The 27,543-nt window shown below is 41.6% G+C and overlaps 1 protein-coding gene and 1 long non-coding RNA gene across 5 annotated transcripts in view; one reads left to right on the forward strand and one right to left on the reverse strand.

Moving 5' to 3' along the window:
- Positions 1-6,894: 6,894 nt before the first annotated feature.
- On the reverse strand, positions 6,895-9,238 carry LOC308185569. The gene is made up of 3 exons (XR_013943474.1): positions 9,131-9,238; positions 8,447-8,597; positions 6,895-7,693 (listed from the first exon to the last, which is right to left on the reverse strand). It is a non-coding gene; the product is annotated as an uncharacterized lncRNA (long non-coding RNA).
- Positions 9,239-9,343: 105 nt separating this feature from the next.
- Positions 9,344-27,543, forward strand: part of IGSF5 (immunoglobulin superfamily member 5) — a 30,043-nt gene continuing 11,843 nt past the window's right edge. The window contains exons 1-6 of one of the 4 annotated variants that reach the window (XM_080573821.1): positions 9,344-9,488; positions 11,731-11,933; positions 19,000-19,320; positions 20,376-20,684; positions 25,005-25,133; positions 25,635-25,659. In XM_080573821.1, coding sequence (XP_080429947.1) covers positions 11,876-11,933; positions 19,000-19,320; positions 20,376-20,684; positions 25,005-25,133; positions 25,635-25,659 — 842 coding nt within the window. In that variant the 5' untranslated portion in view covers positions 9,344-9,488; positions 11,731-11,875. The remainder of the gene's footprint in view (positions 9,489-11,730; positions 11,934-18,999; positions 19,321-20,375; positions 20,685-25,004; positions 25,134-25,634; positions 25,660-27,543) is intronic. The other 3 variants (XM_080573822.1, XM_080573823.1, XM_080573824.1) reach the window with 3 other exon arrangements.

A 27,543-nucleotide genomic window follows, 5' to 3' on the forward strand; every position in this document is an offset into this window, starting at 1 on the left:
AGATTTGTGTGTTCACTTCTTTTTCAGTTGTGAATGTATTGACATTTTGGGATGAAGTCAAGTCAGGAGGTTTGCTCTTTTTCCAATTAAAATTGATTTTCTTCTCTTCTCTGAAACACTTATTTTTCACATCCTAAAATAAGAGTTGTTGGTTCCTCTTCCTAAGGCAAGTGCATAATTCCCATGAAAGACAAAGTGACCAAGAATGGGAATGTTTTCTCAAGTATTAAGCATGCAGTCCTGCCACATGACACTCTTGTCATTAACAATCTGCACATGGTACACCTTTAAGTCAAAGGCAGCTTAAAACAGAATCTTATAAACAGGCTGTGATCTGAAATACAGAGTAGTTTTGTTTGTTTTTGCTTGTTTGTTTTCAAAAATGACAAGAACGTCAAGTACGAGATTATTAAAACCGTAACAAAGGTAGCAATAAATAAATAAATAAATACAGTTTTAACCACAGTTTATACCATTCTGAAGATCCAGATCCAGAAACAACACAATCCTGAAACTGTGTTGCCTGTGTCACAGTAGCCAGTAGTGTTTGACTGTGCTTGACTGGCATGCTTCTTCGGATCAGGAAGAACAGCTCTGCCCCCCTATCACTTACAAGGGAAGTGTCAAATAACTTAAGCTAGTCAGATTGCCTGCCAAACACAAGCAGTTATGAACTAGGAACTGCAACTAGAAAAGTTCTCCCTCACTATCTGTATCTTTTGATTTATCTTTTTTTTTTTTCTTTTCCCTTGTTTAACTTTCTGGAATGTTTTGCTTTTTTTTTTTTTTTTTTTTTTTGTAGGTGGCCTTAACTTTTTTAGTTCATTCCAACAATAAATTTCCCAAGTATTTACAGATAGTATCGCACTACATAGAGGGAAAGCATCTCAGTCACAAGACAGAGATATGCAGGACATATGAGAGCCAATCTGAAAAAAACAGATCTGTATTTTGAACATGTTCTGACGGAGAAAATAAAGATTTTTTTTTTCAAAGTCTAATAATACAGTGGTCTAAGGCTATCCTTTTAAAAAAATTACTCAAGTACATTTTCACTGAAAAATGTAATTGGACAATTTCTCTTCTTCAGAAATGCCCTTGTTTTTGCCTTATGTTTCAGAAAATCAAAAGCTCATTATTTCTGTGGAAAAAAAAATATCCAAGTCCCCTCTTTGGATTTCTCCAGCTGAACCACTTACATGATAGCCCTTGTGTCTGGCTTCTGACCTAACCTGGCCTTGCTTCCTTTGTGGCTTTGGGTGCAGGGACAGAGGCACACGCAGTCAGTTTCCTGTTCTTCCGTCACCAAAAACACTTAGAAATCACAGCCGCCCTTACACTTAAAAAACATCAGCGTACAGCTGTAGGCACAGAATGTCATAAATTAGTTATGTGGTGTGATTTACACCTCCAGCTTGTAGATCTTCCAGGCAGCTATATTCCCTTCATGTTTAATTTAATTGTTATTGCTGGAACAGTGGTTGTAAGTAAATGTTTGACTCCAGTACATAAAGAGACCTGCAGCTTTTACACGTGCTTCTGCTAGCAAAGGTGCAACGAGGGAATTAAAGAGGGAGCAAAGCCAGGAGGCAGGAGCGGGAGTGAGCTGCGGTGTGCATGAGCCATGCAGCTTGCTCCTGCTGGGGAGAGGAGGCAGCCGAGGAGCAGCACTTGGTGCTGGCATGAAGAGCTCTGTGCCCAGGGTGAGGATGTACAAAGGCACCAAGGCTGGGCTCACCTGGGCCCCCAGCCCATTTTGGGGGTCCCGACCCCTCATGCTGAGGCCAGGTCCTGCATGCATTGCACGTTTATCTTGAGGGGCAGAAGGGTTGCTGCTGGAGACCAATGTAGCTGAGCAGTACTGCCTTCTGTAGAAAATAGTCCATGAAATAGGTGAGAAGAGGGACTGGAAACTTTAGCCTAAAAACACATAAATCTTTACGATATTCTTGAGATCTTTCCATACTCATCAGTTCCCTAAGCTTCTGGGGAATCTTATTTTACATATGAGTGTTGCAAAAGTAATGGCTAAATATCAAAGTAAGTTTTACTGCTCCCATATAAGAGAAAGCCAAAATATAGCAGTGAACACAAGCATAAAGAGAAGCTGAATATCTGAAGCAACCTCTGCTGGGGACTGAGGTTTTCTTACTGCGAAAGGGCAGCTTTCAAATACAGACTCTCTATCACAAGTGCAGTGCATAGGAGACATATTTCAAAGTAAAAAACAAAACCACCACCACCAACAACCACAACAAAACACAAAACCAAACCTGCCTTTTATACATTGTGATCTTGACTGAATGCCCAAAAGGCATTCAGTTAACTGCTGTAAGATGTCAGTCATAAGGATGTATTTCATGAAAATGCAAAAAGGACAGAGCTCTTCCTGTACAGTGTCTACTTTTACGGTGATAATCTGCTCTCTCATCTTTGCAGTGTCAGCTTGGAGCATGCCTGTAGGTCACTTAGGGAATATTCATTAATATTCTATTTTAAGAAGAGTAAGCATTAATGTTTCTCATAACCGTCAACCTTGCAAAAATACCAGCAAAGAAAGAAAAAGGGTATAATTTCATACCCCACGGTAGTTTTCCTGGCACTATCAGGGATGTCCAGGGGAATTTGGAACCCTGGAAATAGTGCTTATGAATGCATATCACTGATGAGGCTTGTGCCCTGTTCATGTGATGCGTGGAGTTGCACTGACTTATTGACAGGTATTGAGAGCGCCAGGTTTAAGGGAGCTCTGGGTAGAGCTGTACTTTACCCAAACTCCTTAAAGACTCTTGTTATGCATATAAAACTCAGAAGGGAATCTAAAATCATGACCCTAAGCAATAACGAAGAATGTAATAGTGATTATAATGAGTGTACAGAATGATGTTTACATTTTCTTGGCATGCTACTGTGCATTGAGAAGTTCCTTAGAATAAACTGAATGATAACTAAAGCAATTAAGCTAACGGTTTGGACCAGAGACAAAACATTTCTAAAGCTGAAGAAAATGTTGCTAGGGTAACTGATATATGAGAGTGCACTAAAAATTTCCTTCTCAGATTTACACTCCTCCTAACAGCACCAAAGCTGCATCTTCTTTCATCCTGTGATTAACTTTCTTACTTACTTACTTATTGTTGCCTGGACTCCATGCTGAATGTTTTCAATATGTTTCCTAAATTATGACATTTTCGTTTTAACAGCTACAACTCATCACCAATTTCAGTACTGGAGAGGAGCAATATACCTGCCAAAGGGGAAGCGAGGAATGATTTTCAGAAGGAATCCTGTCCAGGAAAATACTGGAAGAAAATACTGCAGATGCGCAGGCTTATTAAGGTCAAATAAAAACTGCAAGGATATTAATTCATATAAAGTGTTTAATCATGTGGCCTCCTGTGTGTGAAAATCTGGGAAAAGATTATTTTTAAAGCTCTCCTCATAAAGGGTCCAAGGCAATTCTTCACTGAGTTATGGCTTTATAATAAACTCTAAAGAAAAAAAATCTAAATGAAAAAAATCAGATGAGCTATATTAGTATGATGAGGACTTACTGAGGCCTAGAATTATGGTAACATCACTTTATGAATCTTTAGGTCAAGACAAAAATGACCTGCCTTCCTAGGCAGATAGGACAAGGAGAAGGAGGTAGGACAGGGTGCAACAGCCCACTTCCTCAGACCAATGGGAAGCATCTTCTGTTGGTGGGATTGGTCTCATCTAACTTTTGCAGTCTAAAACAGCATATCCAGTCCAATCCAGTCTTTCAAATTATTCCGTAGTCAAAATAATCTGGAAAATCTCACCAAGTGTGATTTATTTCAGGTTGGAAATTTCTTCTCAGAAAGAGCAGTCAGGCATTGGGACAGGTTGCCAGGGAGATGGAGGAGTCCCTGACCCTGGGGGTGTTTAAGGAAAGGTTGGACGTGGTGCTTAGGGACATGGTTTAGTGGGTGATAGTGGTGGTACAGGGATGGTTGGACCAGATGATCTTGGAGGTCTTTTCCAACCTTAATGATTCTGTGATTCTGTGCTTCTTTATCTTACCTGCCTTAGAACCCTCTTTCAGGATAGGAGAAGTATCAGCTGGTAGTGGTTTTCTATCTTTAGTGACTACAGAAAAACATCCATGATAAATAGTTTAGGATAGACAGGTCTTAGCTGGCTAGCAGCAGTTAAGGGGTGTCCTGCATGCTGTGTACTGTTACTGGTATTCATGAGGATTGTAGCTCCTCTGGAAGTGTCCACACAGCCACACTTTGTAGCACATCAGCTGTTCAAAGGTGGTGTCACAGGAAACAGCCCTGTCTTTCAGACAGTTAATTTATCTGTCCAGTAATTCTCTTTTGTTCACTCACAAAAACATCTTTTACAAATTGACATTTTATTTAAAATGTGAGTTTTCCTCCAGTGCATCTGGGTTCTGATTAAGGAGAATAGTGAAACAAAGCTTAAAGCGATTATTAGTCTTCAATATATTAACAGATGAATTAAAAAAATATATTTAAAACTAAAGCTTGTGAGAGCAGGAGGGCGGGATCTGTATGTCTCACTTAGACTGCTGTAGCTAACTAACACAAACAAAAACTGTTATGAATGAGAAACACCTTACAGAGGGCAAAATATTTTATCAAACAGTAGAAAAAATATGAGTAAGAGCATAGAGAAAGAAACAAAAATGTGGCAGAATTGGAAAAGTCATGTCTTAGCATCACTTTGTCCTGAGCAGCTACTAGACAGAAGGGTCATGTAGGTATCAAGGTAAGAGACAGCTAATTCAATTCCTAGGTCAGCTTGTCTCCTACCCCAGCCTTTTCCAAAGGTTTCACTTCTCCTATTCTTCACTAGAGAAAAGAACATGTATTTCTTAACATACAGCTATTTCTCAAAATCTTTATAATGTTCAAACCACTTTTCAAGCCAATTTCCATAGGAAAATGGAGAATTTTATTCCTGCTTTTAGCACTGATGTCAAGTCAGCTTTAGTGTTGTTTGTAAGTGCCTCTTCCTTATTTCAGTGCTCCCATTCTCTGATCATACTTTCTTTGATAAGTATGATCAGACTTTAAGATCATAAGTATGATCATACTTTCTTTGATAAGTATGAAGCTTTGATAAGCTTCTTTCTAAATAAGCTAATGTACAACATGGAAGTGCAGGGACCGGTGATTTCCCGCACTGTGTTCTTGCTTATTAGAAGTAACTTACAAATGAAAGGAGTCTAACTGCTTTTCAATTCCCGTCACGACAATTTGTCCAATTCTCCTGTGAGGAAAAAAAAATACACTTATGGCCACAGTAACAATGACAAAAGCCTTCACTAGGCAACTCTTTAAAAGTCCATTTCACTCAGAGTGTGGCTTGGCACAGCAGGCTGTATAGACATATGTTCCAGACTAACACAGCCCAGAACAAAAAAATCCTGAGGGTTGCTCCAGCAGCTTACACATTTGAGTAGCTGTAGAAGAAATGATATGGTGTATGAAAAAGACTTTGGAAAGGTTGGAAAAAATGGGCAAAAATCCTCCTACTCACAGGCAGAAGAAAAAGGGAGAATTGGAAAGAAGTGTCTAGAGAAACTGGAGTGGGAGGAAGGAATCTGCATGGTACACAGGCTGATGATTCACAAAATGATTTTCCATTTGCATCAGGCTGGCAAACTTAGGACTTGATCTTTCAAACACTCATGAGTATGGGTAATCTTGTATGTGTACCTTGTTCTTGGTGGCTGGGGATTTGTACCCTTTACCATGCTGCGTAATGTCTTATCCCACGCGCATACTAACCAATGCCAATGGCTGCATTCATCATGATATGACGGTTCATTAGAAAAGTCAAAGCAAAGAAGGAACTAACAAGGGCAGTGAAAAATAATAATAAAATACTAATACATGCGTTGGTTGCCTAAGCAGCCCCAGGGAAAACAAAGGACATTTGAACCCAGTCACTGTGCACCAGATGCACCCAGGAGGATTTCAGCTGATGAGATCAAGCCAGACAGTGCGTGGGTGGAGGTGACAGGTGCTTTTCTGATGACTCCCACTCGGGTCAGATCCAGAACCAGACATGGTGGATGCTCTAGGCCACAGTGCACCCAGTTCCTGCTGTGGGCTTCAACTAATCCTATCTACATCGAGGGGGTGAGAATGATATGCCTGTAACCGAGGCCAGTAGGCTGTGTGAGGGGACAGCAAAACCAGTGAGGTACTGAACAGATGAAGCCTTATCTTCTGCATAGATGGAGGTGCCCCAGCAGAACTGTGAACGTGGAATGTCGAGCTAAAAACCACTTTCCCTGAGCATGCTGGTGGTCTATTGTGCAGTAGTCATCAGGTAATTTTTTCATGAGGTGGGAAATGTGAGTCTTCAGACCACTTTGACCTGAAGAACTCCAAAATCAGAAGGAACCCAGCCTTCCAGGAGAGTGCCTCACCAAGGTACATCTGGGCCTTTGGAAGCAAAAACCTCCTCCCAGACCAGTGGTGCCCCCTGTACGTGACATCTGAGCCTGTTTGGAGAAATCTGGCAATGCTCAGAGTCCTGCGGGCAGTTCCTCCCACTCCCCGTACTCCACTTCTTCCAGAATGGCTGCCAACGTATCTTCACCTCCTCTGTGCTGGCCCTAGTGGCCTGAGTACTAAAGCTCATATAATAAGTCCAGACTGACTCAGAGTCTGCCTACAGATACAGATTTATATGTGTTGCATCCACCAGTCTGCCTGGTTTGAGAAGAACGATGGACCCTGATGCAGATACATGCCCAAGCTCCATGGACATGTTTCCAACATGGTCTGGCCAAATTTAGGTGCTCAGGCACGTCATCTGGTAGGTACTAACATATAAAGCATTCATAGACTGGGGACCACTGCTCAACTCGTCCTGTCAAAGATGGGCCAGAGCATAGCAAATACCAGTTTGCTCATTTGTGGCTGTTTTCCAAGGCCCAATCAATCAGAAACCCTCCCTTTAGAAAAAGGAGAAGGGGGAATGCTGTGTTTGAAAATTCCCTCCAATACTTAGGCATGAAGTAGTGTTTTGTTTTTTTTTTTTTTCTTTTCCTTAAAACTTCTGTATGAAGCCCAAGATTAACCTAGTTTATGTCATTCTTGCCCCAGGAATTTTCTTTATTTAGTGCATAGTCTTTAATATAATAGCAGAATTTTGTACATTCAACGTCCATGTTTATTTGAAATCTTTAAGTTGGTTTATAAAATATGAACACAGTTGTGTTTAGTGATGAAACCTGACTCTTCAAAGTGGCTTTGTGTGTTTTATCTCTTATCAGCATCTTTGTTAGAAAGAACAAGTCAACTGGTATTTTTGTGTTACCCATAAATTGAGTACTTTGTTTAGCAGCTGCTTATGAGTAATGTTCTATGAAAAATAACTTCCAATATAGGGGTAAAAACTGGTATAAGAGCTTTTATAAGTGATCATCACAATTTTTGTTAAGTTCTATTTGTAAATATGACAAACCATGTGCTAGGTCATGTTCAGAGATGAGCTGCCAGCAAGTTCGTAGAAATTATTATGCTCCTTACTAGACACATCTGGAAATCAGTGTATGTCTTCGTGTCCCTCAGTTCAAGTAGGGCATGGAAAACCTGGAGAGGGTCCGGTGACAGGAGGTCAAGTGGTCAGGAATCTAGAGCACGGCACTGGTGAAGAGATGCTGAGGGGGTAGAGCTTTAGTCTGGCAGAGGAGAGGTTAAAGGGTGATCTAATAGCAGCTTAAATCTACCTGAAGATCAATTACAAAGATGACAGCCAATCTCTTCTTGGTAGTGCCGAATGATAGTTTTGTACAAGTTCTAAAAGCAGCTATTATCCTTTCTGAAGCTTTTTTACAAAGAGTTATCTTTATTAATCTAAACTGAAAATCCAGTCAATCCATTTTAACCTTCTGCACTTTTCCCACTTGGGCAACTAGAGATGGAAACTGTTTATTAGATGTTTCCCTTTTTCTTACTATAGTTCTATTTGGATGGAAATCAAAGTATTCATAGAAAGTATCTCAAGAAAACTGTTATGAAATTAGGGCTTTTGGTTGAACAAGAGTGCAATATTTTAGACTTGATAAAAGAGACATGTTTGGAAAAGCAAAGAAGCAAAATGAAAAAAAATATAATTGCTCAGAAAGTCCCAGTAGGTTTGCTCTTTGTTTGTTAACAAGTCAGGGTGATAGTTTTTCTAATAAGGTGAATTTTCTGAAATTTAATTTTGGAAATTGATCAAAATTCCCCAAACAGAATGTTTTGTTTCCCTTTGCTGAAGTGAATCTTTTCTTTTTGAGTCAGCATGGCATTAATTTCTACTTGCTAGAACTGTTACTGTGCTTAGTAGGAAATACAGTTCAGGAAAATCATATGTCCCTTCTTTACGATTTAAGCTTCCCGGCAGAGGGAAGTATCAGTATCTCCTGATGTGTCACATTCATTCAACTTACTGGCCAATGTTGGTGTAACATGAAGGATGCAGTTCAGCTCTCAGAGGAAGAAGGCTGCAGCAGTTGCAAGAGCATCTCTCACAAGGCAGCACTGCAGCTTTGATGAACAGAAATGACTATGGATGTAGCAGAAAAAAGGTTTGGTTTAACCCTGCAAAGTAAATCAAAATATTTTAGAATCAAATAAAAATACATGAATGAACATTTTCTTGACATAGTGTAAAAAAATCCACAAAATAAAAACTGGAAGGCAAGGAAGATAAAAAACGAAAACCCAAATCACATGGGGACTGTTTTCTCCACTAAAAGATGGAAAAACAGTCTAGTTTTCTCACCACCTGCTTATAAACTTGTACTTCACAGGAAGGGCCCGTTTTGCCAGGTCCCTGAGGGCACTCCCTCAGCAGCCCCCCACTGCCAAGGACCCCATCTCAGCCCTTGGGGCCATCATTCCCTGCCCCAGCAATGCCGCAGGCTGGCCCTGGCCCTGGCCCAGTCCCCTTGGTGCCATGTCGTGGGTCTTGTCTCCAGCTCTGTCCCCAGCCCCACCTCTCAGACGGGACCCCATGCTTCTGCTCCCTGCCACGTTGCATGCAGCACTATGATGGTGGCACTAGCTCCATCCCGGGCACACAGCACCAGTGCACACTCTCGTGCCTACAGAATGTGATAAGTAAATGTCACCAAGTCCGTCACTGCGCCCTGTGCAGGCAGCCCAGCAGCCCTCTCCCGAGACATCAGGTGTCGTCGCCAATCCAGCTTTTCAGGTCGGGACGGTCTGCAGCTTTCTGCTGCCAGCCTGCCATCAGCATGACGCCCTTCCTCCTGCAGGACTGGTTAAATATTAACACCACAATATGCATATTGGGGCGGGTGGGAGGAGGCTGGTGGGGGGAAGACACAACCCTTTCCTTATCTACGGAAAGGACAATGTCACACCGAAGCCCAAGCCCAGCGGCAGAGCGGGGAGAGGTCGGCACTCCTGGCCAGAGGTGGCGGCGGCTAGGCCGGGGCCTGGGGAAGGATTCCTCCAGGAGAAAAGGTGAGGGCTTGCCCAGGGCTGGGAGCGTGGCTTTGAATGCTGGCGGTCTGTAAGGGAAAGTGGGCGGAAAAACTCTTTTTGGCGTTCAGGGGAGGTGATCCAGAGGCACTGCGCTGTCTTGGCAGAGGGAGTGGCTGGGAAACACAGCTTAACCCTGTCCCCGGCTCCTTCCTCAGTTGGGCTGGCGGTGGGACGTCGGCTGCCAAGTGTTTAGGCAGATACTGTCCCCTTCCTCTGGTGTGGGTGCGGGATAGGCTCAGGTCAGGGCAAGGCCAGCGATACCGATCACCAGTGCACCTGTGGACCAGGAAAAGATCACTACCGGAGATAAAAAAAGTGGCTGGGGCTAGCCCCAGGCATTTAATTTACCATGAGGCAAAATACTCTGCTTCAGAATATTTTCCCTCTGTGGGGATGAGATCGTTTTTCTTTGAAAGTCCATTTCGAAATGTACAAGGTAAAACTGAAAGCTAGGTTTCCCTTCTTTTCCCTGGTCATTTTATGTCACCCCAAGTTATTTACTGATCTTGGCCTGAATTGTACGGAAGGTCCTAGCACATTTGTTTTCCTCCATAACAATTTGCTCTGCTGAGTTTATATGGGTGCAACTGAGTTTTTAAGTGGGATTACGAGCCACGGCTGCTGGCTTTAGGGATATGCTGGCTCCCGGGGTGCTCTCTGGACATGCAGATCCTCCCTGGGTTGGTGACTTCCTAGAAAAGGACACGACACTGTCTTTTGGACTTGCTTCCTGGTGTTTTGCTCGGGCTGTTTCAGTTAACACCACAGATAATACTAACACTGAAATGCCACCAGCTAGCGTGTGTACGTGCGGAAGGCTAGGGCAGTGAGAGAGAAGGGAAAAGCCCCTGCAGGTCTCACACCCTGACCCTCCCCTCAGCTGCCTGCACCGGGCTCCTCGGCACACAACCCTGCAGGTGAGCGTGTAGCCAAGGAAACACACAGGCTTTCAAAATACCTCAGGAAAACCCAAAGCAACCTGCAAACTAACCCCCTTCCCAACCTACAGATGAAGAAATCAGCACACAGGCTCGGTTTAGAACGTTGATTAACTCACAGGGCTGCCCTTTTAAATTTGTGGGGCAAACTGAAAGCTGGCAAAACGGGGAAAAACAAAGCAAACTGCCAGCCGGTCACGTCACAGCTGCCTCGCTCAGCTCAGCCAGACCCCTGTGTCCAAAGCACAGATTAGTGAACTGAGCTTTTGTGGTTTGTCCCTTGGCACAGTTTTGGTTTAAGCAAGAAGGCGATTAAATGTACACTTCTGACAGCAAACTCACAGTCTCTGTGGTGACACTAATATTTATGCACTGCCACAATGAACACTTCTGAAATCAAAACCGCTTTCCTGACAAGACGTTTGAGCTGACCACAAAACCGCAGCCTCCGGCCTGCATCCCTTTCACGAAGGAAAGCTTGAATTTCCCAGCTGAGAAGTTTGTAAACCAAGCAGCTCAGTCAAACTGCCTCCCACATATTTTGAGGGGGAGGAGAGTAGTATCACAGAAGTGAATCAGAAAAGCTGGAAAAACAGAAAATGCAGAATTAAGGTGATGGCTCCCACCCAAGCTCTGTATCTTATCTCTGTCCACTGTGGAAAGCTGATGGTGTTTTGTTTTGGGGAGTAAGAGCATAGTTTTTGAATCCTAGTTTTGGAGTAAAACATACAGAAAAGCAATACAATATTTTTGGGGGTGTAGGGATGCATCGGGATGTATTTCTACTTCCCACCCCAAAGGCTGCCTGGCACAGAAGGCATTCCTTTGCGCCTGTTTCCCAGGTGGGAAACAGCCCCTCCATACACAGGTCTGCTCCTCTGCAGCCCCAGGGGAGGCTGTGGCCCTGTGCAGTTGCTCTGCGTGACAGTAAGTGATGGAGCACAGGGTTCATTAGCCTGCCAGGACACCGCCGCCGGCACAGGCAGGGCACCCACCACACACACGCAATTGCAGGCAACTAAGAGAATTATTTTCCCCGGCTGCGCCTGATTAACTTTAATGATGCAGATGGGGCTACCCTGACACAGTCAATCCTGAAGCAGTAGCATTGTAATAGCCAGGATGGACTGGGCCTGAGGGATGCCAGGTCTTTCTATGCTGAAGAAAGGTCTGTGTGTTGAAAGCTCATCTACTTCTTTTCAAACAGTTTTTCTGAGAAAAGATACTGTTTTTCTCAGACCAACTGTTCTACTACTGTTTTTCTCCCCTTGTTTGTAATACAGGTCACATAAAGTCACGTTTTGTCAGAGGACACAAAACAGCAGCTGATTTCCAAATTCCTTGACAAGTTCTGTCCTTGAGCTTCTTCTCAAGCATGCAATGACCACCGGTGGCTTTCTGCCTTAGGGACCAGGAGAGAATGCTCCAATGGGGAGGTTCCAGAAATTCTCTTTACTTCTTTTCATCGTATCTGCCTCGCTAACAGGTAGGACACGTTCATAACCCTTGAAGTGAGCCACCGTGGACTAAATGTGTGAACTAATTTTAAAGCTATGTAAATGGCAGTTACTGGCAATATCAGATTAAACAGTAAGTCCCAGAGGGGGATTATTCGAAGTGTTTCAAGTGGATAAGTTTGCATTTGAAGTCTGAATGTTTTAATGGCTTAGATTATAGTATGTATGAATTGGGTTTCAGTATACAGGACTGAGCAGTGGGTGGGGTGGGGAGGCTGCCTTCTCACTTCCAATGAGCTGGGATGTCCCCACTCATTTCTCCTTCTCCTTAGCTCATCCTTCTCTTGTCCATTCAGGACTGCTCTTGAGGGGGTGTCTGCAAAGAACTCAATATCAGCAGCTGATTTTGCTTCTAGAAAGACATGTAAATTATAATTTTCCTATTTGGCCTCCAATTTACATTTCATTTGCCTGAATCTCATACTGAATTCAGATAAAAGGTATCCTGGTGGCAGAGCTTTAAAGAAAATGTGAATATAAAGTGACTAGTTGGGTAATGGAGACAAGGCTGATTTGTTTCCTGTAGTCTGGCTGGGGTTTTAAGAGGCTCTGAAAGGAGAGAGCTGCAGTGGGATGAGAGGGAAGGTATAACTGGTGAAAGGAAACACAATGCAGCAGTATACGGTGAGTTCTCTGAGCAGAGTGGTGTTCCCAGTGGAGTTGCACTGGGATGTGTGATATTCAACAAACTCTTAAACAACCTCATGAAGAGGAGTATGAACTGTGAGGTGGCAGACTTTGCAGGTGGTGCGGAATTACTTGGGACAGCCAAGTGCAAAAAGAGACTATGGGGATTTGTCAGAAAATGTCACAATGCCAAGTGAGTAAGTAATAAAGGAGCAGAAAATATTCAGTTCAAAGCATCACTTAACTGAAGATGTATAGTGGGGGAAAAGAATAGACATCTTTGGAAAGAGAGAGAAAATTACTGAAAAAGAGAAAATTTCACCACTTAGTGTTTTCAACAGGGGAAATACAATGACATTAGAAAAATCCACAGAAAGCTTTTATCTCAAATACTGGATGTTGTGTTAGCCCTTCCATTTCAAAGTGGATATACTAGGTCTGAGAAAGGAATAAAGTGTGACAGAGGTGATCAAAAGTATAAGAAGAGGATTCATTAAACTGGATTATTTTTCTGCTTGTGAAGAAAGAAATAGTAAAGATATTTTAAAATAATTATATGGAGGTGAATAGTGGAGTGGCTACTCACGATTTCTCTAACAAAAAGAACTAATGGAAGGCAGTAAAATGACTAGAAAGTAGATTTAAGGCAAACCAAAGAATGTACTTTTCCTCACAGAATGTCATCAAGTTGTGAAGCTCACGATCACTGGATATGGGTGATACCAAATTACAAAGAGGCTGAACAAAATGAAATAGTTATCATGGAAGGTAGATCCATATGTGCCGATGCAGTTGTTGGCTTGGGCAGTTCCTAAATCTTGTAATTTTGGATGTTGAGTAATTATTGCAAGGAAGCCTCAATTTTGTTCTCTTTTGCCACAGTGGGGTAGCAGGCATTGCTCACACTGCGCCGTGCAGCCATGGGATCACACCCCAAAGCTGGGAGAAAAAGTGTATTGTGGGGAGAGAAAATGCTATTCTTGGAAGAAATGTTGCTGCTCTCGTGATTTGAGGAGGTGTAAGGCCACGTGATGTGGCTAGGCTGCAGAGATAGCTGCATGGCACAGCTGGTTTGAGCATCACCCTGGCTGGCACCACATGCTATTCATCATCAGTAGCTCTGCAGATCGCAGGGTTGATGTGCAGTGCAGGGTCCCAGCTTGCCGTCAGGACGCTGGAGGTGCTCCCAGCACAGGGACCTTCACGACTGGAGACAAGAGACTGTGCAGGAGGAGGATTAATCCAGGGAGAGGTTGCATTAGGCATCTATCAAATAGTGACTGAGAGAAGAGATTGGGAAGACACTCTTGGGGGCTATGGAGAGGTTTGTGTGGGTGGCAAAATATGTCACTGAGTACCAATAGACCAGTGTTACTTGACAGAAACATCCTATATAAATATTTTAAAGCCTTGTTAACATCAAAAAAACAAGCTAGTCCTTCTCTTCAGGCTTTGACAAGCTCTAACCTATTTTGGTTTTCAAAAAGTTCGGCTTTGGGGCTGTTGGTTTGTGAAGTAAACTTGAGATGTGCTGAAGAAAAGTCTTACCAAATCCAAAACAATTTATTGCAGAGCTGTTGCTGGAGCAGTGGGCAAGCTGGGAGGTAGGGGAGGCAGAAAGCAAGGTGTGATGAGCAGGAGACTAAAGAAAGAGTGAAAATAAAAAGGAATTTAAAACAGACTGGAAGTAAAAAATGTAGAAAAGCAAATAAACAGCAGAGAGAGAAGGGAAAGAGACTAGATGCAAAAACTGAAGGATAAAAGGCAGGGTTTATGGGAGGTTGATAAGGGTACAGAGGGGGAGAAAATTTTGGAGTATGATAATGAGGCTAAATAAAGGGAGTCATTATGGCAAAAGGATAAACCCATCCTGTCCTTTGCTGTGTTGCATCCAAATAGACCACTTATAAAAGGAGGACAAACTGACTCAGCAGAGAAGAGGGAAGGAAGAGAAAGGAGCCATGTCTCAGTGCCCTTGTTACTGAAACCTTCATCATGAAAAAGTGGTTCTTTGAAGTTAGTTCAGGTGGGGAAGGAAAAATGTTGGTGACAAAGGGCAAGGGTGGTTCTTCAGGAAATGACATTCCCTCGGTGCAGGCATCACCTGCCACAGCCCCGAAAGCTGAACAATGCACTTCTGTTTCTTCAAAACCCACAACGATGTGACAGTGAATTCATGCAACAGGAAGGAATAAGCAGTTCATACAAGCATTGATGTACATTAAACCTGCTGTTGGGAAGGACTGAGCAACAAACACTTGGCACTTAAACTTTTACCATTGGTGGCCCCAATCTAAGGGTATAGTGATGTGCCTCAAAGAAGGTGTCCCAACAGAGCTCTGTGTTTCAAAATTCAAGGGGTAATGCAGTATCACAAAGACTGTTTGAAATTTCCCTACTGCAAAGACATCAGTGTTGTTATTTGTCTGGGTGGGATATTTTACTGGTTGCGTGTGGGAAAGCAGATGTTAAACCAGCTGTTAAGAGCTGAACACATAATTCCTGTAAAGTGCGAAGGCAATCTAGCCTGAGGCCTTAATTTGTCTGAAAGCAACCATCTGCGAGATATTTTTTAAGCAGTATGCAAATGAAACCAGTGCTGAAATTTTCTCCCTAGTGCAGGAAGCAAAGCCCAGCAAAAGGACTTAGAGCACTGATTTAAAGCACTGGTAACTGTGTTCAGATCACATTTCTGTCGTGAATGTCCTCTTTGACCTTACAGAAGTTACTTTATCAGTGTTTGTATATGGGTTGGACAGTGGAACCCACTATTGGTTTGGGACTTGGCATGCTATTGCAAGATAAAAATTTAAAGCAAAAAGATAAAGAGACAAGGTTATAATTACAAAAAATGTTTTGGCAACAGGTGGAGAAGGCTCATAAAGCTCCATTTTGGTTGTGCTGGGGCTTTACTGAGATCCAAATGAAGGCAAAGTTGAGCTACTTTCCATTTCTTGATTCTCTTGCCACCCATAGGATCCCCATCCAGGGCTTATGGATCTGTTCTCTAGCTCAGGAAAGTCATTGGAAAGCTGTATGTTGCTCCAGCAGGCCTGCTTGGTGGAAAAAAATGTAGATCCCACCATACCTATGGACTGATAAAAAATGATTATATTAGATAAATGAAGGAGTAACTCATACCTACCTGCTATAGTGTCCTGACTGCCTGAACAAGACAAAAGCAGTATCAGCCATACTTTTTTTTTAGAGCAGATGATCCCTCACTGTTCATGTTTAGGGATAAATTTCAAGACTATAGTGGAACTCACAGACATGATCTCATAGCAAATGATTAATTAACAGCTAACAGAGTACTGAAAGTCATTTATTCAGAGCCATGCCAAACCATTATACTCCTTAAGAAAGAAAAGTGTTTACACAGGCTAAGAAATAAAATACAAATGCACAGATACCAACTTGCATTAAGGGGGGCAGTGTGAATAAGTACTGCAGCTCCTGCTTCGTGAGCAACTAAATTCATTTTAGTGTTAATTCTAAGGGTGTTTGTGGACAGCTGAGTCTATCATCATGGTAGCTGTTTATGTCTACTTCAACCAAACGGGAAGAATTCAAACAAAGTGTGAGAGTCAAAAAGCTCAGTACATCAACTTGTAGGCACCATAGATGTACAGGGAGCAGTATTGTAAAGGCTGGTTACAGTATCCGTCCAAAAATATATATATAACTCAAAGATGAATTTGAGCTTAGAACTGTGTCTCAAGCCCAGTAATATCAGTTATGAACAGAAATGGTGGCAAAAAATATCAAGGAAAGGGGGCGTATTACGTGATGTATGGTCTCACTGGAGTGCACTTTCTCAGTGCACTTTCGAAAGAGAACTGGTAGCTCTGCAAATGATGCCATCCACAGACGTGAGCAATCACTAACATTCAGAGTGACAAAGAAAGAGAGACAAAATGGCTTTTAAGCATTTTGTTGGGTTAACTGTTTATAAAGCAATGTATTAATGTATGTGTATAGATTTGACTGCTGAGTTAGTCTTCAAGCTGTATCATGATTTAAAGCATTTCGGTTCACCTTTACATGACTGACGAGAGCTTTGAGTAAATGTTACTGGAAAAAAAGAACCATCTAAGTCAAACATTTAACGTATCTTATCTGGCTTTATTAACTATCAGTAGAAGTGAAGTTTGCTTTTTATTTAATGTTTTATTGCTCACATACAGATATACTTTGGAGAATGAGGTGCTTGACAGAGGTAACATAACCCAGGAATGTGCAAAATTTTTGTGAAGGTTTTTGTAAACAGGAGAGAACTTGGAGTCAACCATACAATGGTCCAGGGAGAGCTAAGTTTGTGTAAACCTGCAAAACAAAGAATGAAAAGACTCTTGTCTGTAAACACATGCGGTGGGTGGGAGGAAAGAGAGGAGCTATTTATATTAAAGAACGATTCTTGGCACGAAGCTGGGTAGATATAAACTCCCAAGGATTAAGTGAGAGCTGGGAATTAGAAATTAATGTGCACATTGGAGCAATGAGATTATGGGCCATATGTGTTGGGTGCATGCTCCAAGGTTCTGTTTGCAACATCGTAACTGAGACTGGGCTCTGGTAGCATTTATGCAAGCATTAAACATCTCTTTTGTGTGAAACAACACAGCATATTCTCCCCTTATCGTGGGAGTTAATGACCAAATGAAAAATTACTTTTTCAGTAATTTGTGAATTAATCCATTAATAATTAAACTACCTAAAATGAACTAAACCCAGGTTGAATGAAATCTTTAAAACCACTTCATTGCCCTGACTTAGCAAGGGAGTAACAGCCATTTCACTCTCCCTTTCTCCTGGAAAATAGCTGAACACTTAGGCTCAGGCTGAATTTGCAGACAGGGGTTTTAGTTACACTGCTGTGGACTGTAGTGTCTAATTGCTGTAACTGTGCAGAACTACAGCTTGAATCATTAGGAGTAATGCTGGCAGTCCTGGTGCTTCTGCGGGATGAATGTTTGCCAGTAAGTGATGTAAAACTTACTGGTGAGTTAGGTCTCACTGGCAGGTCTGCAGGGAGCTCATGAAATCTCTGTCCTAGGAGACATTCAGCATTTTTGACTCCTTGAAAGCCATTGATATTACCTCTGCTTTTGCTCTACTGCACCTGGACATAGCATGTTCTGGAGAACCTAGCCAAAACCCAAAGGGAGTCACAAAGTACAAAGACCCAGAGAAGCAGGCTCTTAATTTCATCCAGTGCTGCTCACTCTTAATCTTTGAAGGTTTGTGCCTCAGAGTATATAATGTTATCTCCTTGACAAATATTTAAAGATTTGCCCACTTTCCCTGGGTATTTCAGGGACTGAAGTCGCAGCTGCCATTTTGGAAAGAGGCTTAATCCCTTACTTTCTGCTTAGTAGAACTGCATGCTTCTGCCTTCCCACGCACACGGGATCCACCACCTGCCTGGGCAACAGCTGCACCTTCGCTCCCTCTGAGGGCAATGAGAGGCCCTGGGTCTGCTGACAAGGAGGAGAAAACAAAATGCCTTGATTAGAAATAAGCTTTCATTTCTGAAAGATAGTATCTAAAATTCATGGTACCTTTTAAGGAGAAAAACTCATGAATTCAAGCAGCTCCGGTTAGCAGAAAGCCTGGGATGGTGGGAAACAATGTATGGGGTGCATGCAAGAGAAATGAGCGAAGAGGCAGGCAAATAGGGGAAAGAGTATGGAAGGAGGCAAAAATTAGTGGCAATAAGAGTTTTGGAGAAAGGACTGGCTACATACTCCTTTATTCATTCAGCATCTAAAGAACTCATGTATTTTCTTATCTAAAAGTGGATTTTTTTTCCTTCAGCAAAATGGTAATTCTGCTCTTTAGTGATCTGCTGAAGAGAGAAAAGTAGGTGATTTCAGAATAGGAGGAGAGACAAAAAGTCACATGCATCTTTAAAGAAAAGCATTTAATCTAAGACACAGCTGAAAGATATCTCCATTTCTGTTAAAAAGGTTTCAGGTTAAATTTTAAAAAAATCCTTGTAAACCTATACTTCCAGGGTTCTAGGTTTAGGGATCCATTAAAACAACGTAGCATTTGATCACTGCTTATGGCTGTGTGGTTAACATTCCTAAGTCACAATTTCAATTCACCATTAATGACTTCAACTATTTTCTGCTGGGCATTATAGAAAATGAGATAAGAATCTTCTTCTGAAAGCATCATGTACTGTTGGCTGTCAGAGGGGAAGTGGTGGCTCAGTTGAGTCAACAGCCTTTTCCAATATGTAACAAAGTGCTCAATACCCCAGTGCCTCCAATTAAAAATACAATTTCAACCAGGGCTCCTGGCTTTTGAGCCTTAAATTGCTGGAAGTAAAAATTAAGTCAGATGTCTTTGTTGGTATTTATGTATTTACAGGTTGTGTGATTTTTTTTTCCTTCCTTCCAGGTCTTGGCTTTTGTTATTCTATTGTAAATGGCCCTACTAATGCAACAGTCCTTGCTGGTTCAGAAGCCCGGTTTAATTGCACTGTTATGAAAGGATGGGTCATTCTCATTTGGTTGTTCAAGGCAAATCCTGTCCTCACTGTCATTAATTCTCAAGGACCTATTGAAACATCAGGCCGCTTCACCTCTCAAAATTATACCAATAATGATGAATTTACCTCAGAGCTGATCATCCACAACACCCAGCTAAATGACTCTGGAAAAATTGAATGCAGCATCCAGCAAGCTGGTGAGAGCAGCTTTGCCTTTCTTTCTGTTCAAGGTGCGTATAACTGCCAATAGAAAGCTATTTTATTGTACCACACTTAAAGATATTCTCTGACGGATTGCCCAAATTATCTCTGTCAAGGAGTACATGCCCTCATTCACCATCATTTGTCTTCTTTCTTCTTTATCTTAATTTTACTGTCAAAGCAGGTTTCAGAGTCACATTCAAAGTGCCATTAACAAAGGTTTGAACTGTCCTGTCTTTTTTCCTGTTATATCTCTTATTCTTTATTGGATTTCATTAAAGTGCCTGGAGGCTGTAGCAGGCCCACCAGCAGTCAGTCAAAAAGAATCTTTTGTCTAGAAACAGTATGGATTACTTCCCTCCACACATGCACGTCTTTGTGCATGAACCTTTACTGTCTTTTGGACAGATCTCCCTCTTGCTTTCTAACTGAGGGATCAGTCTGTGTGCCACTTATTTGAGTTTGATTTAATGGTGTGTAGAAATAAATCCTTTGAGACACAAAGCAATGCTCTTCATGTGATTGCTGCTGTGAGCTATGATTTCCAAGGAACAAAAAGATCCTGCATATCAAGTCCCTGTGTATGAGACCTCTTCCTCCTCTCTGAAGCTTTAGTGGTGACATAGTGCAGGCTGTAAAGCAGAATCTAACCATCAGACACCATCCGTTTGTCAAAGAGGTGCTTAGTGCAGTGAGAACATCTCATCGTCTGTCTGTAAACTTTTCCCAAGAAAACCCAAGAGCTTACTTAAAACTTACAGAGAAACATTGTTATTTCATTATGTTGTCCTTCAGCTATAAATATAAAAGGATGCCTAAAAAGTGTAATTTTCTGCTTTTTATTGAAAAGATATTGAAAGCTGAGACTCGTGCTGTAGACACACTGGACAACATGTCTATGAAGTTGCAATATCTGCATGTTTATATCATGCATATGGTATATCTGTGTTAATAATGACTGTTTTTAAATTCATATCTCAAGATATAGCTAATTTTGGGTAGCAAGGTAAGATTTAAGACTGTCAGCAGGAAAGCAATGCAGATAACTATTCTGAAGGAACAAAACATCTTTTCCCTCCCACAGTTAATGGATCTTTATTCATCAAAAATAGCACCTTAACAGTTAAAGAGAATGAAACACTTGAAATTGTTTGTGAAGCCTTAGGATGGGCTCCAGCTCCAGACATTACTTGGATGACAAATGACTCTCTGATTGATAAGTCGAGGTATGTTACCCAGCAAAGTCAAGGATCTAATGACCTCCACAATGCCTTGAGCGTCCTGACTTTGACTCCAACAGACACTGAGATTTTGACTTGTTTAGCTGATATAGAAGCACTCCCTAGACCTCAGAATGCAACTATAACTGTTTTCTTTGTCAACTCTACTCTAGGTAAGTGAATGTTTGTTGTACTTTGCCTATACTATTTTCTCAGAACTGTGCATTATGCTTTGTATTGTTTTGAAAAGTATTTTATTTGCAAATTAAATACTGTGAGATATGCAAAGGTGATAGAATTAGGACTTGATAGTCACAGCCTGACACATAGGTACAGTTCATTTCACCTCTGTGAAAGGACTGGTACAAGTCTAATGAGCCACAAAGTCCACTTAGACCAAAGAGCCATTGTGCCTGCATTCCTTTATCTGTCATGTTCTTTTTTACATCCTAGAGGAAAGTAAAAATTGTACTACAGCAATATACATGGAATTCTTTGGGCAACGCATTGGTTGCTTCTTATTGCCTTTTATTTAAGGAAATTCAGTGTCTAAGCCAAGCATGAATGTTGAGCAGATCTTTCAAGAACCGCTCGCAAGACTTTGATAACCCTAAGCATTGTTACTAGTGTTGTCAACATATATATATATTTTCATAATACCACAAATCTTTAATTTAATACATTCACAGGTTAGTCGGTAGGTTCATTAGGAAGTTCATCAGTAAAAGGGTGCTTTTATCTGATTTGCTCTGCTAATGTAGAGCAAAGCAATGACTATGATTAAAGATCTGCTTCATGATCTAACTGAATCCTCTGAAAAATATTTTTCTTTTCCAAACCATAACAAAGTAAGAGCAAGTAAGAGAAAGTCTCTCCCTGTGGGTTGACAATGTTTAATGCAGATGAGGGAGACAATACCAGATCATCCTTAAGAGCATTTATCTGTTGGGACTGGCCAAGTGTCTCAACTGTAAGGGAGAAGACTCTCAAGACAAACTGAACTTGAAGGACTAATCACGTGGCAGGGAGCTGAGGTTACTGGGCATAAGTACACTGCCACCGATGGTGACATAGTCCACCCTATGGTGACATCCTTTAAATTAGCCTTTAAATTAGCCTTAGCGTGTGGTATGGGAAATGCACGGAATGTGTAGGGTTTGCAGTGAGTCTATACAACCCCAGCTGCCTGCTGTGTGGAGTAGGGCCTAGAATCTACATTTCTTTTTATGATGTGGTAAGCATCATGAGCTTCTATAATCACATTGACAGCTTCTCTTGATGAACTGATTCATTTTCTGCAATGGGTGAATGTGACACATACAAAGACATTCTCATAGTGGATTGATGAGGGGTATGCTATAGAAGTTTTTACATACAAACAACTGAGGAGGCTGAGTAACTGTGCCTTTTATTTTATGGATGAGTCAATATTAGAGTCTTTCCAGAAGTACTTGCTTTGTAAAGCAGTTGAAAAAGGTCATTTCACCATTCTTAATATGACTATTTTGTAGTCAGATTGCTCGTAATTACTGACTAAGCAAAATAGAACTATCCTGAGGAAATTAATAAATTCCCCTGCCTACTTGTTTGTGAAGTACTGAGGTATCCACCCTCAGTTTCCATAGCTACTCATTGTAAATCAGAAGAGGAGAAAAACAGATGTCATGAAGCACAATTAGTGTATAATTAGTGATTGTATAGGACCATCATTCATTGCTCTTTGGAAAAATCATTTTGCAGCATCAGACACTCAAAATTTGTCAGCAGTTGAGAATATGAAGTCTTCAGATTATTAGAATGAAATAAAGACATGACATTTATGGCAGAAGAAAATTTCTAATGTATGTCACATGTGAAATCTCAGGGCTTGTCTGACTTTTCATATGCAGACTCAACCTCAGCTAGATGGTGTCAGGAACGAAGATTAGCTTTAAAAATTTAAGAAATCCTTCCCCAAAACTGTTGTATTATCAGTTTCAGTTGCTCCTCCTCCAGAGGTACTTCACTCACAGCAGAGTTTTGCTGGGTCCCAGAATTGCGAACTTCTATGGAGTTATCCCAGCAGATGTATTCACAGAGCCATTATTGGAAAATGAGGTCCTCAGTAGAGTCCCTTAGCTGGTCCCAAGCTCTTTGAGGCTTCAGTGTTGACTGCATGCGTTCTTTGTACTGCAGAAGGTGAATGTAGGGAATCCACCAGGAGCCTGATCTTCCTCTGCTTTTTATCTTAGCCAGAAAACTCCAAAGTGTCCAACAAGTGATATCCAGTTTTGTCCAGTCTCTCCTTTCTCCTTGGTCACCAGCACGTGCCTGGGAAAATTCCCTTTTCTGCAAATACTTTGCCCAAGTAAATTCTTAGGTTGCTTTAGGAGGAACCATGTGTCAGAACAGCAGCTGAGAATGGGCCCCATGGAATGAGGAGGTGGCTTTGTACACACCAAACACCTAACGTAATGTGGTGTGGATTTACTCCTACTTTCACGTTGAGCTGGCAGCTCCTGTATTCATACCTGCTGGTCCCAGCCCCAGTTTCTTTCTGGATCCTCCAAAACTGGGAAGAAGCTGCGATGCTGAAGAGCCAGAAGTGTTTGTGTTGCATTTTTTTTAGCTCTGTAGAGCCTCTTTGGACATGTAACCTGAACCTGACAGGGTGGAAAATACCTTGGTCTGACAGCCAGCTTGGACATATGGGCCTGTGTAGGTGTGTTAACTCCACCCTTCATGCAGATGTTAAATTTACCTCTATATTTAAACAGCTATGTGTTTCATATCTTAGCCATCTTGAAACCCTGTGGCATGTTTTATGGAATGAATTAGGATAATATATATGTGTATTTGTTGTGGTACTTCTGGATAAAAATATAATGAACAAGTTTCTCATCAATTGTAATCACAACTGTTTACAGCCTACTGATTTAACTACTAGTCTGCAGGTTAGTGAGTGCTTGTTTTCTCTAATTGTCAGAAGAAATTCAAAACATGCTGATTGTGCATTATGATTAAAGAAGACTGGAACAAATTGCTTAATCATAATGACCTGAGCTTTGGATAACTCAGACTCCTAACAAAGGTCCAAGCTTCATAGGAGGCTCTGCTCCTGTATCTTTGTCGTCTGAAGCCTCCAAACCTCAAGCAAACCAGGCAAATTCATAGATAGAATGGATTTGCTTCTTTATTCCTTACCATAAGTAAAGCAGTGGGTACCCTGGGTCACGCATCAGGGGAACAGCTCTGACACTGTGCAGCTACCAGCCATCTACATGGCTGCGGTACCTTTCCCAGAGGCTGCCAGCTAAATATAACCATGCAGTTGTTAACTGTGACCTCTAATGAGGATGTGACAATCATGAGCCCAGTGTGACAGAAGGGGTATTGTTGAGTTTGGATGTGTTTCACACCCATAATTTGGATTGAAATGTTTCTCTAAACAACTGTCAAAATGATTTGGTGGCTGCTTTTCAAAGGGTAGACAAATTAGATGTAGTTCTGAAATACCTGGTCAAAACCAAAGGGCAGGATGATGTGGCAGGGAGAACTGACACCTTCCTTATGCATCCAGCTGTGTAAGAAACGTGGGGTATTTTTAAAGTTCTGTGATGTGGGAGCTCTCTTAGGAAACCTGCTCATAGCAACCAGGTTCACCAGGATGTTGAATTATCTTGAAATCACCTCATTTAGCACTGTAGTTTACAGCAAAGACAAAGGAATAATTTAATGTTGTTAAAATGCCAGTAGTGAAGATGGGCTAGTAGCTGCAGTATCCCAAACTGTGCTACTCTTTACAGTTTTTGGTCGTCACTGCTCTTTAAGTGAAGACCAAACAGATGAACTACAAAGTATGTCCCAAAATCAAACACCTGCTTAAATTAGTGGGAGAAATTCCAAGGTGGGATTCATCAGAAAGTCATATTTACAGGCTAGAGATCTCCACCTGTACCAGGCACCTGAGACCGTTACTGTGGTCAGTGGGGAAAAATGGACACTTCTTCAGAGCTGACCATCTTATCCAGAGGGACAAATACACATTTGGCCAGGTGAATTGTAACCCAAAATACCTATTTTCTCTCCAGTGACAAATGTAGTTAGGCAAGATGCTTAATATCTTCAGTATAGATATCTAAATTGCATCTTGACCCCTATCCCCAGCCCAAAAGGTCTCCAAAGGATGATGGGAGACTCAGCATATCTGCAAAATAAAACTTTGGGTGGAATATTACAGCTGTATATTCTTCTGAAAAAAAAAAAAATAGCTGTCGGAGAAGTTACCATTGCAATAAAGAAATTTCTTTTGGAAACATTTTGAGTGCTTGGCCACTGCCCATAAATAGAGACCAGCATCAGGAAAACACAGCCTCCTTGCTAAATAGACAAGAAGCAGTTAATAGGTTCTCACAGAAAAGTTAAAAAATATTTTGAAAACAATGTTTTGAGACTCTGATAAAACAATATTTATCCATTCTGATGAAACAATATTTATCCATTTAATTTAACAGAAAATGGTTACAGTGAAGACAGCATAAGCACATGGGTTATTGTACTTGCAGTCGTGTTTTCAGTTGTTGGTTTTATTCTCCTGGTCATTATTATTGTGGTTGTCGTACGCTGCTGCTGCCTGAAGAAAGGTAAGTGGACCTTCACAATTGGCCTATACATTAAAAAGTATCTTGAATTAGGTATAAATCTACTACTCGTGACAGTCCTTGTGTAGTGCAAAGACCTGTAAGCAGAAATGCAAGCAGACTGATCGTGCTTTTAACCAAGACCTCCTTAAGATGCTCCTTACTCTCACCTTGCTCCTTCTCCTATAACTCGGTCCCAAAGTAGTCTGTGGTACAGTTTTGCTACCCACGTTAACGAGAAGGGCATTTCAGGAGCACGTTAACTTCCAATGACGTATAGTTCCTGTGCCGAGGTTCTCTGTTTAAACTTATCTTCAGGGCTGTGATCCTGATTTCCAATTAATTTGTGAGCTGTTCTGCAGGACTATTGCACAGTCCTGGAAATAAGGAGGAGAGATGCTCCCGTGGTAGCTGGAGCACAGTGCACTCTCGGAGAGGAGCTCTCCAGTAGGTCGCGTTTTATTTTCTAGCATTTTAAATACATTTTTCTTTCCTCCCCCCCAGGATCCACGTACGAAAGCGAAGCAAGGTAAGCTGAATAAGGTGGGAACAGCAGGCTGCCTGCCACCGGGTCCCGGGCGTTTGCCGGCACGTCCACAGGAGGTCACTGTGAGCCCAGCAGCGGGGCCCGGGGCTCCGCGGCACATTGGCAGGCAAATAAATTAATAAAATAAAACAAAACATAACAAAACAAAATAAATAAGATAAAGTAAAACAAAACTAAACAAAATAAAATAAAAATAAACAAAACAAAATAAAAAATGTAATAAGCTGCCCTGCCGGTGAGTGTTGACGCTTAATCAAGTGATTACCAGGGGCGCTTGAATACCAAGCTGTTGGTACGGCATTGCACAGAGTTGGAAAATGTTAAAAATCGTGAGCTGATGAGTTTGAATATTAAGGTCCTATCCTTCAGCGGTAGTGCAGCTCTAATAGCAATGTCAGTGGGGTTACTGGAGTTATTTTTCTAAGCTGATAGGGAGCGGTGTAAATTCATGCACAACTTGAGCTTGCGGGGCGTTTATCTCCCTGTCTCTTAATGAGTTTACAAAACGTTACGACACCTTGCCTCTCAATTTGGTAATACCTAGCTTCATTAACGGCCTCTTGTGGGGAAATTTTGTGAAAGTCTGTTGGCAGATTTCCATTTATACACTGTTTTTGGACATGAAATAAAATAAAAACAATACCGTTTTCTCCTGAGGAAACAATGCTAATCATACCATGCCATGCCAGTAAGCTTCCATGTGACTTCTTAGTTTATGATGCTTAATCGATCATTTTACCAAGTGCAGCTATATAAATAGGGCAGGACTACATCAGCAGGGAACGGGAGGTCAAAAGCAAGCGCAACTTACATATTGGTTTTGGTACGAATACGACGCTACAAAGCCTTTTTGCCTCAATTCTGACCTGGTTGTGCCAAAAGCCCTTTGCAAGGGTCAACCCTGCTACGACAAAATCAATTGTACATTCAGGGAGGCATTTACCCAGTCGCAGGGACTGCTATGGCCAGGTCCGTGCCCTCCCTGGGTCCCTGCCTTGCCAGTGCTGCCCCCGGAGGGTCTGCACACTGCCTTCTTACAGGCAACATGAACAGGCCCAGAGGAGGGCTTAGCATTACTTTTTCCCTATGTCTTTGAATGTGGTCTAGAGCAAATATCGTTATATCCTCATGAAAAAAATCCTAGTACAGTAAAGCTCCTATTTTCCCATTAACTTGAATCATGAGTTATCATTCCAGCTTTGTAAAAGTTGCTTCCAGCCTGAGAGTTAAGCAAAAGCTAAAGCACATACTTAAGCACTGGGATGAGTCCAGGCTTTATGGATTAGCTGGGACAAGTCAGTGTTGACAGTTGCGCAAAGGCTTAGTGGTTTTTTTTTTTTCTTTTATTTTCTTGGGGGAACCTACCGGCAGTAAAAAGAATTATGACTGTCCAGACTGTGGAAGCTATGTTGAGGTAGTAGTGAAGAAATAGTGAGACCAAAGATATATTGTTTTAATTCCTACAACATTTGTTTTTAGCTTGGCTGGTTATTTTTCTGTACCTCCCACAGTTTTTTGTAACTGATTTTGGCTTAGCTACAATGCTGGATTTGTTGAGACCTAAGGATCAGATAAAATAGACTGAAAACCATCTTGTGGAGGTAGTACTTCTGAACAATTGCTATCTCCTATCAACCATGACAGATTTCTTAGTGGTATTTAACACATTTATCTCCTAAAAAAAGCAACCATGTAGTCACAACTGGCTACTCAGACTTCCGTGTGCATCAGAAATACTCATCTGAAGCTCTACAGACCTGTAAAGTGATTCTTACTGAACATAAATAAGTTGATGCAACAGTTTCCACAAGTACAGCTAACCGAGAATATTTCCCTCTTTCCCTACAAGTCCCTGGATCATCATAG

Source organism: Anser brachyrhynchus (assembly GCF_964034855.1).
Source record: "Anser brachyrhynchus genome assembly, chromosome: 1".
NCBI lineage: Eukaryota > Metazoa > Chordata > Aves > Anseriformes > Anatidae > Anser > Anser brachyrhynchus.